Source organism: Salminus brasiliensis, chromosome 15 (genome assembly GCF_030463535.1).
Source record: "Salminus brasiliensis chromosome 15, fSalBra1.hap2, whole genome shotgun sequence".
In the NCBI taxonomy this organism is placed as follows: Eukaryota; Metazoa; Chordata; class Actinopteri; order Characiformes; family Bryconidae; genus Salminus; species Salminus brasiliensis.
Genome location: NC_132892.1, coordinates 29,435,330 through 29,448,230, shown reverse-complemented (window position 1 = coordinate 29,448,230; position 12,901 = coordinate 29,435,330). Strand labels below are relative to the sequence as shown.

The following is a 12,901-nucleotide window of genomic DNA, read 5'->3' as shown; positions in this document are numbered from 1 at the left end:
CCTGTGCAGGGCGGTGTATCTGGTCAGGCACAGAGAGACACGACAGCGTTTTGCAATGAAGAAGATCAACAAGCAGAACCTGATTCTGAGGAATCAGATCCAGCAGGCGTTTGTGGAGAGAGACATCCTGACCTTCGCGGAGAATCCCTTCGTAGTCAGCATGTTCTGCTCATTCGAGACACGCAGACACCTCTGCATGGTCATGGAGTACGTTGAAGGTAAGATATATACGTCCCAAGTACAGACACAGACACAGGTTTGTGTTTTACCGTGTCAGGATATGGGATCAGTCATATATAAAGGCCAGAGCCCACCGACCAAACATTCTGAGACAACCCCAACTTTCTAATGCTGCAGCAGTTTTAGAAGGTTCTGGAGAATAACTGTCCGTCACACACCGGTCAAACACCACCCAACACAACAGCAGATCTTCACTATTAGAAAAACGGGATTAGATTTACACTCTCCCTCTGAGTTTAGGCCTCCGAGCCATGTCCGTGTTTTTCTCCGTTGAACTCAACTGTTCTTCGCGATCGTATGATCATTTTAGAGCCGTCCAGATTTCCATCTCTGTATTTTTCCAGGCAGATGTCGCCTCACGTCAGAAAAGGGTTTTAGTGAGTATTAAAAAGCTTTTGAATTTCATGAAGACAAACCTGGGTTTATTTTGTCACTGTTTGCAGCGGAGCAGCACCACCAGCTTTTTAAAAGCTTCGCCTCATAAAATTGATAAAAGCAAGTCCTCTCTGTCCAAACCGATGCCATTATCGATTCATACGAGCAAAACAGCAGAATCAGTGAGCTATAGTAACCAGGAAAGCGCAAGTAGAGGTTCAGTGGAGGCGAAGCTGCATGTCTGTTGGAAGTTGCAGCCAACTCCCCGAACATCATCATGTCCAATTCGACCGGACATTTCCAGACAAGATGCAGCACTCTGATGAGCCAAAACATAATGACCACTCAGATGAAGCAAATAATGCTGATTATCCTGCACTCGTTCTGAGTCTTCTGGGGGTCACTCTGTCAGCAGTGGTCGAGGTTAGGTTCTCTGAGGAGGGACAAATCATGAACCAGTGATTAGGGCGCCCAAGGCTATCCTGTGTAGGCCAAACCAACAGAAAGGCTACTGCAGCACAAGTCTCCAAAGTTTTCGAGAGGAACACAGTTAAAGGGACACAATTAGAGGAATACAGTTAAATGGACACAGTTAGAGGAACACAGTTAGAGGAACACAGTTAATGGAACACAGTTAAATAGGCACAGTTAAATGGACACAGTTAAATGGGCACAGTTAAATGGACACAGTTAGGGGGACACAGTTAAATGGACACAGTTAGAGGAACACAGTTAGGGGAACACAGTTAAATGGACACAGTTAGGGGGACACAGTTAAATGGACACAGTTAGAGGAACACAGTTAGGGGAACACAGTTAAATGGACACAGTTAGAGGAACACAGTTAATGGGACACAGTTAGAGGAACACAGTTAGGGGAACACAGTTAAATGGACACAGTTAGGGGAACACAGTTAAATGGACACAGTTAGAGGAACACAGTTAATAGGACACAGTTAGAGGAACACAGTTAAAGGGATCCAGTCAAAGGAACACAGAGGTTCAGTGAGCGGCGTAAATCCTGTTTACTTGAAAAACAGCTGGCACCAGGACGCACTGTGCAGGAAGACAAGTTGGTGGGAAAATGCCAATTTTCTGCTGGGGAAATCTGGGTCTTGTGGAACATGTGGCATCTACCTAAACATCAGTGCTGACTATTTACATTTACGACATTTAGCTGACGCTCTTATCCAAGGTTACTTGTATTACAGATGTGGGCCAGTGTAGTGTTGCCCAAGGACTCTTATTGGTGTAGCGCAGTATAGCCACCCAGCCCAAGAATTGAACCCTAGTCTCCCACATGGTGTGGTAGCTCAGTGGCAGGAAGTGGTGTTATCTGTTGTGCCACACTGCAGAAATGGTTGTGGAATGGTTTGAGGAACTTGATGAACTTGATGGTCACCAGATTCCCCAGGTATCAGTCTGATCAAACATTGAGTACCTGGGAGGTCCAATCTGCAGCAGCTGAACCTCAAAACTTTCAGGACTTTGAAGGATCTCCTGTAATGTCTCGGTGCTAGATAGCACAGGGCACCTTCAGGGGGATCTCGTGTGTCTGATAGAGGTTGAATAGGTGGTGTATTAGTGCCGTGCTGTCTGTATTCAGTTTCAGTTCTAGGTAGGAAAGCTGACGCAGCTGCTCTCTGAATGAAGCCTGAAGGAGAAAAACGAATGCACACACACTGTCCATCTGTCGTTCTGTCTGTCTGTCTGTCTGTCTCTCTCTCTCTCTCTCTCTCTGTCTCAGTCAGCAGGCTGTTATGATGACTCCTCAGTGTGTGTACAGTGACACGTTGGATGGTGCTTATGTAAAAGTCACTGAGCTGTGTGTCAGACAGATTATCACAGCTGATCTCACTGCTGCTGGTCACTGTTCAGACCAGACCAGCTCAGCTAGGGCATCTAGCTTAGCTGCTTTGACCCTTAACCCTTTAACAGGCATCATAACCACAAGGTAGACCTTCTTTCACAATCAGATTGCTGTAGCAAAAGCCCTTCTTCTTCTGTTTGCCCTCATTCCCCTCACTGAATAGAGTGTGTAATGGCAATTAGATCCACTGGGTGGCAATGTCATAAAATGATAATGTCTGAAGTTGACATAAGAACATGACATGATTGAATTTCATGTTTGACACCTCCTAACTATTCTATTTTTGTTAAATGGCAGAAACTGGATGATAAAATGTATCTCTATGTTGCCCCGAAAAGCATTTGTGACCGCTCGGTTGAGTTGCCCAGTTAGGGTAAACAGAATTGTACACTCAGCATAAAAACTGCACAACTGGCCAAGTTTCTTGCTAGACTGAACTCTGTGTTTTACCTTCAGATTGGCAGATCTTTAAAGGCATTTACTAATGGTACTCGGCCATAGTACACTAATAGTATTTCTGCCATAGCCAGATGCATGGGTGTGTTTATTACCTGACAGATTAGTAGCTAGTCTAGGTTGCAGTAGGGATTTGCAGTAGTTTTATGATGTATTTTCCTAATGCATACTGGGAATTGTAGTGAAAGAACAATCTGAGACAAAAACATGAAAACTACGAGTATATGCCTGGCTCCCGAGTGGCCCTGCTGTCTAAGTGTTGACCTTGTAATCAGGATGATAAACCTAAGCCACTTGTGGTCAGGAGTCCCAGACAGGTTCATTCACCTCTCTTTCTCTCTTACTTAGTTTGATGTTAGCCAATGCAGTTGTCTGTTAGCTGACATGCTACAGAATTAGCAGTTTCGAGCATGTTTAGCTGCACATTGACATTGTCACAGTGGCCTGTTAGCCTTCACCCAGCCAACACTGGTAGCATCATGTAACGGGAGAGTCTTATTAATGTCTGTATAATGTCTGCCCGTTAATGCACCAGTATTACGCATCTCTCACTTTGTCCACTAGGGGGAGATTGCGCCACCCTGCTGAAAAATATAGGGGCGCTGCCTGTGGAAATGGCTCGCATGTACTTCGCTGAGACGGTTCTGGCTCTGGAGTACCTCCATAACTACGGCATTGTGCACCGAGACCTCAAACCAGACAAGTGAGTGACAAGACAGCTCCCTCTGCTGGTGAGGAGGAGGTCTCACACAACCAGTTAAAGGATTTAAAGAGAAAAAATTGGCAGAAAAAGCCAAGCCAAGATATGTGAAATATTTGAGGTCTAATTAGGAGGTTAATGGTAGCTTCTACGGCACCAGTATTATACATTGGCCTTGTATGTGTTGTTCCCTCAGTCTGCTCATCACGTCTATGGGCCACATTAAGCTGACCGACTTTGGCCTCTCCAAGATGGGTCTGATGAGCCTTACCACGAACCTGTATGAAGGCCATATTGAGAAGGATGCTCGCGAGTTCCTGGACAAACAGGTACAGTCTACTACACAGGACCTTGCCATGTTATATATGAGTCAGGGGTCACCTATTCTTTTTTTGTAATACATTTATTAATTATTATTTATTTTTAATTAAATGTTCACTCCTCAACACATACTCCTCATACAGTCCATATATGGAAACTATGCTGGAAAAACAGCCTGCGATGACAACCATGAACACATATATGATGCTGTTCATATAGTTGAAATGTGTAACACATTTGGACAAAAGTATTGGGACACACCTCTTAATCATTGAACTGGTGTTTCATTCAGACTTACCAACTTCAGCTATAGCTGAATGCATTTATGCATATAGTGTAGGTGGGTCTGCATAGTTCAGTACAGTTGCCTAGGTTAGAACCTCACGTTAGAACCTTTAGACAGAAATACAGTACTGCACTTATGAACATAAATGTTCCCACTGTTCCTTTTCAGGTGTGCGGCACACCGGAGTACATTGCTCCGGAGGTAATCCTGCGGCAGGGCTATGGAAAACCTGTGGACTGGTGGGCCATGGGCATCATCCTGTACGAGTTCCTGGTGGGTTGCGTGCCTTTCTTTGGGGACACACCTGAGGAGCTGTTCGGCCAGGTGATTTCAGGTGAGCCAGTCTGGAAAAAATGCAGGTTTGGCCTGAAATGCTAATGTGCTTTAGCATTACACTGGTGCTACCGATGCTAGCCTTAGCTACAGTTCTGCTAACATGAATGACAGCATCGTTCTGCTCTGACTCTCAAAGTTTTCCTCTGTCATTAAAGGACTTGTGAGTCTGGAGGTGTGACTGTGTGGGACTGTGCCATTCTCAGCATGTGCTAACTCTCACACTCAGGTGTTTGTGTGTGTGTGTTTATGTGTGTAGACGATATTGCCTGGCCTGAAGGTGATGAAGCGTTGCCTAGCGACGCCCAGAACCTCATTTCCACCTTGTTGCAAACCAACCCACTGGTGAGATTAGGGACAGGTACGTTTCTTCAGTGGGTGTATGACTGTAATGATGGATGGAGAGACGAATAGTGGATGGATGGAATGGATGGAATGTTGTGAGAATAGAGCAATGGATGGAACGATGAATGGAAGGATGGATTGATGAATGGAATTAGGGATGTATGGATAGAGAGATGAATGGAATTTTGAAATGATGGATGGATGGATGGATGGATGGATGGATGGAATAATGGATTGGTAGCTAGAATGATGGACACAGTGATTAATTAAAATATGGATAGACGAATGGAATGATGAAAGAATGGATGGATGGCATAATGGATAGATGGGTGGATGGATGGGTGGATGGAATGATGAGAGGATGGATAATTGGCATAGTAGATGGATGGATGAAATGGTGGATGGATAGATGGATGGATGGATGGATGGATGGATGGCATAATGGATGGATGGAATGGGGTATGGATAGATGGATAGAATTATGGATGGGTGGATGGCATAATAGATGGATGGACAGTTGGAATGATGGAAGGGTGAATGAAATGATGAAAGGATGGATGGATGCATTGGCATGAAAGATGGATGGATGGATGAATGAAATGGTGGATGGATAGATGGATGGAAGGATGGGTGGGTGGCATAATAGATGGATGGATGGTTGGGATGATGGAAGGATGAATGGAATGATGGATGGATGGATGGCATAATGGATAGACGGATGGATGGATGGTTGGAATGATTGAAGGGTGAATGAAATAATGAAAGGATGGATGGATGGATTGGCATAATAGATGGATGGATGGATGGAATGGGGTATGGATAGATGGATGGAATTATGGATGGGTGGATGGCATAATAGATGGATGGACAGTTGGAATGATGGAAGGGTGAATGGAATGATGAAAAGATGGATGCATGGCATAACATGGATGGATGGATGGTATAATAGATGGATGGATGGAATGGTGTATGGATAGATAGATGGAATTATGGAAGGATGGGTGGATGGCATAATAGATAGATGGATGGTTGGAATGATTGAAGGGTGAATGAAATGATGAAAGGATGGATGGATGGATTGGCATGATAGATGGATGGATGGATGAATGAAATGGTGGATGGATAGATGGATGGAAGGATGGGTGGATGGCATAATAGATGGATGGATCGTTGGGATGATGGAAGGGTGAATGGAATGATGGAAGGATGGATGGACATAGAATGATTATTCAGAATATGGATGGATAGACGGATGGAATGACCGATGGAGAGTTGGTTGGATGGATGAATAAAATGATGAAAGGATGGATGTACAGAAACAAAGATATGGTGGGATAGATGGATGTGAAGGAGAAGGAGAGTTGATGAATGGACGGGTAGTTGTGGATTGTTGTTTCTTCGTAAACAGGTGGGGCGTACGAAGTGAAGCAGCACTCGTTCTTCGCTGATCTGGACTGGAATAGTTTACTGAGACAGAAGGCAGAGTTTGTCCCCCACCTGGAGTCGGAGGAGGACACCAGCTACTTTGACAGTGAGTCTCAATCTGTTCACACAGCACCTCCTAGCTGTTAGGAGGGTAACTCTCTCACACTTTCACTGTCTTTCTCACTCTTCTCTCACTCTGTTTCTCTTTCCCCAGCACGCTCTGAGCGTTATCGGCACGTAAATTCATATGATGAGGACGACACGAACGATGACGAGCCAGTGGAGATCCGACAGTTCTCCTCATGCTCTCCACGCTTCAGCAAGGTCAGCCCTGTGCTATCACTGTTAGGTTCTCTCTTTCTCTCTCTCTTTACACGCCAGTCTCACTGCTAGATTGAGGGTGGAATCGCCAAACAAAAATATCGACAGACGACAGCAAGGTGGAGCTACAAGAGAGGGGTTTCCAATAAAGTGTCCAGTGAGTGTAACTAACTATACACCAGCAAGGTGGAGCTACAAGAAAGGGGTTTCCAATAAAGTGGCCAGGAGTGTAGCTAATTAACCTTACACCAGCAAGGTGGAGCATTAAGTGAGGGGATTCCAGTATAGTGGCCAGTGAGGATAACTTATGGAACACCAGCAAGGTGGAGAAATAAGTGAGGGGTTTCCAATAAAGTGGCCAGTGAGGTGGATCTACAACAGAGACAACGGTTTCCAATAAAAAAGTGGCCAGTGAGCGTAACTAATTAACTAACTACACCAGCAAAGTGGAGCTACAAAAGAGGGGTTTCCAATAAAATGGCCAGTGAGCGTAACTAATTAACTAACTACACCAGCAAGATGGAGCTACAAGAGAGGGGTTTCCAATAAAGTGGCCAGTGAGGATAACTAATTAACTAACTACACCAGCAAGATGGAGCTACAAGAGAGGGGTTTCCAATAAAGTGGCCAGTGAGGATAACTAATTAACTAACTACACCAGCAAGGTGGAGCTACAAGAGAGGGGTTTCCAATAAAGTGGCCAGTGAGGATAACTAATTAACTAACTACACCAGCAAGGTGGAGCATTAAGTGAGGGGATTCCAGTATAGTGGCCAGTGAGGATAACTAATGGAACACCTGCAAGGTGGAGAAATAAGTGAGGGGTTTCCAATAAAGGGGCCAGTGAGGTGGATCTACAACAGTGACGACGGTTTCCAATAAAGTGGCCAGTGAGGATAACTAATTAACTAACTACACCAGCAAGGTGGAGCTACAAGAGAGGGGTTTCCAATAAAGTGGCCAGGAGTGTTACTAACTAACTGTACACCAGCTAAGTGGAGCTATAAGTGAGGGGTTTCCAATAAAGTGGCCACGGGTCTGACTACCCCTTCACTCTCAGGCATTTCTCTTTCTGCCTCTCTTGCTTTCTCCTAACATTTCAAGGCCAGGACCTCAATCTCCCTCTTTCTCTCTCACTGGTGTTCAGAAGTGAGGTCGATATTTTTGACATGCAACCTTTCTCTCTCTCTCTCTCTGACTCTCTCTCTCGCTCTGACTCTCTCTCGCTCTCATTCTCTCGCTCAGTCTGTCTCATGAGAGGGTTATTTCTTAAATGTCAGCCCCTTTTTTTCATTCCTGTGTCATATCAAATCTATCCTCCCCCACGCTCTCTCTCTCACTCTCACTCTCTGGCTCTCGCTCTCACTCTCTGGCTCTCTCTCTCGCTCTCACTCTCTGGCTCTCTCTCTCACACTCTCTGTCTGTGTAAATGTGAAGAGGTTCTTCTGAAGGACTGAAAGAGCAGGAGGCTGAAATCACTGAGCTCTCGTGACCTTTTGGGAGGCCTTAGGAAAGCAGAGGAAATCATGCGGTTCTGAGTTTACACCTCAATCTGATTCAGATTGAATACATACACTGATCCGCCATTACATTAGTACCATTACCATTACACACTAATAACATTAGTGAAGTGTAAAGCATTGATTATCTTCACCTACAGTGGCTTTTAACATCAGATCTTAGGTGGGATCTAACACCAGCAAGGTGGAGCTACAAGAGAGGGGTTTCCAATAAAGTGGCCAGTGAGCGTAACTAATTAACTAACTACACCAGCGAGGTGGAGCTACAAGAGAGGGGTTTCCAATAAAGTGGCCAGTGAGGATAACAAATGACCTAACTACACCAGCAAGGTGGAGCTACAAGAGTAGGGTTTCTAATAAAGTGGCCAGTGTGGATAACTAATTAACTAACTACACCAGCAAGGTGGAGCTTCAAGAGAGGGGTTTCCAATAAAGTGGCCAGTGAGGATAACAAATGATCTAACTACACCAGCAAGGTGGAGCTACAAGAGTAGGGTTATCAATAAAGTGGCCAGTGAGGATAACAAATGACCTAACTACACCAGCAAGGTGGAGCTACAAGAGAGGGGTTTCCAATAAAATGGCCAGTGAAAAGTTATGTGTTGGAAGCAGGAAAAATGGGCAAGCGTAAGGACCTGAACCACTTGGACAAGGGCCAAATCGTGATGGCTAGGCAACAGGGTAGGGTCAGGCAGGGTCATTTCCATAATTACCCTGCCTGGGTAATTATGTGAAAACTTAAAAACAAGGAACGCTGAAAACTTACATTCATCTAACTTGCACTATAAGGACAAAAGTATTGGGACACCTGCTTATTCATTGTTTCTTCTGAAACTCCAAGTTTGGAGTAACTGTCTCTTCTATCCAGGGAAGAAGGCTTACTGCTAGATTTTGGAGGAGCATTGCTGCGAGGATTTGCTTGCAAGAGCGTTATTGAGGTCAAGGGGTTGGATGATTACCACCACACCTCATCCCCTCAACTTCCCAACTCCTTCCAAAAGTATTAGATGTAGCACCATCCATCATTCCAGAGAACACAGTTCTTCCACTGCTCCACAGCTCAATGCTGGGGGGCATTATTAGGCAGCATGGTGCCAATAGGTTCATGTTCATCTGCTCCAGAAAGTCCTATTCTATTGGCAGTACTTTTCTGCAGGGACTAGACAAGCTGTGTGTCAGCAACTTAACGGGTGCAACTTAAAGTAGCTGAAAGCATTCGTTCGAAGGGGTGTCCACAAACAACTAAACACAAGTAAAAAACACAGACAGGACACAGGCGCAAATGATAACAAGTGGGAGGAGCCAATGTGGATCTGGAGCCATAACAGTTTGGTGGTACGATGCTGTACAAACATGCTCCTGACTCAATCCTACGTTGACCAAACACACACTCACACACACACTCACACACACATGCAGTGAAGCGTTCTGCACAGTGTGTGAGCTCAGGTCTCAGATCACTGTAATTCTACAGCCATCACTGCGGGGCTCTGATTGATGAAACCACTTTACATGAGAGGTTCTTTAGATAAGACCACACTGTTACATGTAAACACACACACACACACACACACACACACACTCTGAATAAATGGTAAACAATCCGTCTCCTCCCTGCGCTTAAGTAAGCCACCTCAAGATCCTCTCAAAGCAAGGACACAATTGGAAGTCTCCCCACATGCACTTCAATTACACACAAATAGCATCTCGGAGGAAATCGTGGGCACTTGGTTTAGTGAACCAGGAAAACTGCCTTTTTTGTATTTGTGGCAAAATGGGCCTCGTCTTGCGTCCCGGGTTTCAGGTTGTGGAGATTTACAGTTATCCAGCTTGTTTGTAGAGACTAGGCTCCAAAAGATCCCTCTAAGTATGCAGACCACAGTCCTCCACACACACTTGGAAGAGGTGGGTCTTCAGTCTGTGTTGGAAGACAGCGAGCGACTCTGCCATTCGTTCGTTCGTTCATTCCACCACTTCGGTGCGGGACAGAAAAAAGCCTGGATGCTTGTCTTCTATTAATCTTAAAGGATGGCGGGTCGAGCCGAGCCGTACTCGAAACTGGAAGGGCTCTTGGTGCAGCTCGGCTTTTGACCATTGCTGGAGGGGCTGGCTGCTCCAGTCTTGGCTTTGTAGGCCACATACAGCAGCTGTATAGAATATAGAGTGCATTATTAGGTACTGTGTGGTAGCATGCATCTACAGTATATGTAGTACATATACACACATATACACACATAATACTTTTTAGATATATAGCAATGCAGAGTACCTTATTAGACCCCATGTGGTAGTATGCAGTGTGTAAAAATGACACGACTCCACCCGGACTCCATGTCCCAGAATCCTCTGCGAGACACTATATGTGATCATATTACTGCAGTCAGCCGGCCATCCAGTTCTAATCTGTAACACCTGTCTTACAGCTGATCAGTTTAGTATTTAAGCCCGGGCTTTGGACTATTTAAACCTGGCCTTTGGACTAGTCCCTTGGGACTTTCTGATTGTGTTTTTGTACTTTGGACTTTTTGATATCTGTCTGTAATTTCGACTACCTGGACGTGTTCACATATGATGTTTATCCCGTTTTGCCTTCCGGAACTGATCATAGCCTCTCATTGACTTCGAAAACCCTTGTGTGAAAATACTTTTTAAATAAATTAGACAGACATTAGACATTTGAACGATAGTAAGAGATACGAATAAACCAAAAAAACTGAAGAAATTATAATAAACATTTATTACTTCTTTAAACGTGTAGAATGCAGAACATCAGCTGCAGAAGATCAGATCACATGGTTGGAGAGGATTATTCTGGAGGAGTCTGTCTGATTTAAACCTCAGACGTTTAGTCTGGCTCTCTGAGGCCTTCAGAAAGAAGGTTGGAGATGCAGAGGAGTCTAGCAAGGGTTTTTTTTAAGAGATTTCAGAATTATTAGAAATCAGACGTTTCACTGACCGCTAAATAATTTTCAAGTGGAAGGTCAGGCCGTCCCTAGCAAGTTCAGTTCACCAAAGGCCACACTATGAATAAAGACGTCTCCAACAACCCTGAAATGTCATCACAGAATCTACAGGTAGCTCTTGCCACAGCTGAAGTCGAAGTACAGCATCTGCCATCAGAAAGAGACACACGCTTGGTTTTCATGGGAAGTGTGCTAGGAGGAAACCTGCTTTGGAGCAAGGCCAGGACATCTGGACCAATGTGCTTTGGACAAATGACTATACTTTTGCATATATATGTAGTATGTGTTTTATTGAGGATATAGATAAGTATGTAGTGTGCATTAGTCCCCTTTCTTTGAGTGCAGTCGTTCTTTTTGAACCCAGCATATTCTGCTAATTCCAGAATATGGAATTATCTTCATACTTATCCCAAATTCGCTCAATTAGCTGAAGCTTTTATCCAGAGAAACTTCCATTACCAACCACAGAGGGAGTCTTTCAGAGCAGCTGGAGGTTAAGTGCCCTGCTCAAGGCAGCAGAACTTAATCCCCTCGGCCCCGTCCCTGAACCCTTCGGTAATGGGCAATTTGACTGTTGAGTGACCACCAGCGAAGCTAACTTCATCCCCAGGCACTTGCTGGTTATGCAATTACTGAACTATTAAAGAAATAGTTTGCAGCAAAATCTTATTTCCATAATTTACTCAACTCCCCTCTCAAATGTCGTCGACCGGCACCACAGCTATTAGCACTGTGCCGAAATCAACACATACTCGCAGGTCTTAAAGGTCTAAGATCCGTACTGGATGGAGCACCATCCATCATTCCAGAGAATCGTTCCACTGCTCCACAGCTCAATGCTGGGGGGCTTTATACCCCTCTAGCCCACGTCTGGCATTAGGCAGCATGGTGCCAGTAGGTTCATGTGTATTTCCTCCATTTACTTGTCAAGACCGGGTGTAGACAAGTTGTGTGTCTATCTGCACATCTGTCTTAGCAGTAGCTGAAGTAGCTGCCTCCATTCATTAGAAGAGGTGTCCAGAAACATTTGGACATATATTGAGGCACCATAAAGGGTTCCACCTCTGCATAAAGCTTAGCTAGGATTTCCCTTGGTTTGGTTAGGGTTCTCTCAGGTAGGAAGCAGTGTAGAGTACCTGTGACAGAGTGTGACCTGTTCTGGTGTGTTTCTCAGGTGTACAGCAGTATGGAGCACCTGTCTCAGCTTGAGCAGAAGGCCCCAGTGGTGACCCGACGGGAGCAGAAGGGACGACGTGAGGACAAAATGGCCAAGAGAGAGAGCCTCGGCAGTTTCAGCAAGAGCTGGAGGACTGGCTCGCCTGAGATGTGAGTAGCATAACGTAAAATTAACACCACCTGCCTGATATTGTGTAGGCCCTCCACCAAAACTGCTCTGACCCATTGAGGCATGGTCTCCACAAGACCTTTGAGAGTGTCCTGTGGTATCTGGCACCAAGACGTTAGCAGCAGTTAGTATCAATGAGCCTTGGTTGCCCATGACCCTGACGCTGGTTCACCGGTTATCCTTCCTTGGAGCACTTTTGCTAGGAACGGATCACTGCATACACCCTTCAAGACCTTCCTGATCATGTTCTGATCCAGTCGTCTAGACATCACATCTTGTTCTTGTCAGAGTGTCTCAGATTCTTATACTTGGCCATTTTTACATTTTTCCAAAACTTCCAACACACCACCTTGCTCTCAGGCAGATACTTAAAATGCAATGCAATGGTAAATTGATCAATA

The 12,901-nt window shown here is 44.9% G+C and overlaps 1 protein-coding gene across 2 annotated transcripts in view; it reads left to right on the top strand.

The window, feature by feature from the left end:
* The window catches only part of mast1a (microtubule associated serine/threonine kinase 1a), a 76,849-nt gene that overhangs the window by 51,329 nt on the left and 12,619 nt on the right, over positions 1-12,901 (top strand). For both annotated transcript variants that reach the window (XM_072657903.1, XM_072657905.1), the window contains 8 exons: positions 10-218; positions 3,506-3,644; positions 3,838-3,970; positions 4,417-4,582; positions 4,841-4,942; positions 6,335-6,457; positions 6,566-6,675; positions 12,330-12,481. In XM_072657903.1, the coding sequence (XP_072514004.1) occupies positions 10-218; positions 3,506-3,644; positions 3,838-3,970; positions 4,417-4,582; positions 4,841-4,942; positions 6,335-6,457; positions 6,566-6,675; positions 12,330-12,481 (1,134 nt within the window). The remainder of the gene's footprint in view (positions 1-9; positions 219-3,505; positions 3,645-3,837; positions 3,971-4,416; positions 4,583-4,840; positions 4,943-6,334; positions 6,458-6,565; positions 6,676-12,329; positions 12,482-12,901) is intronic.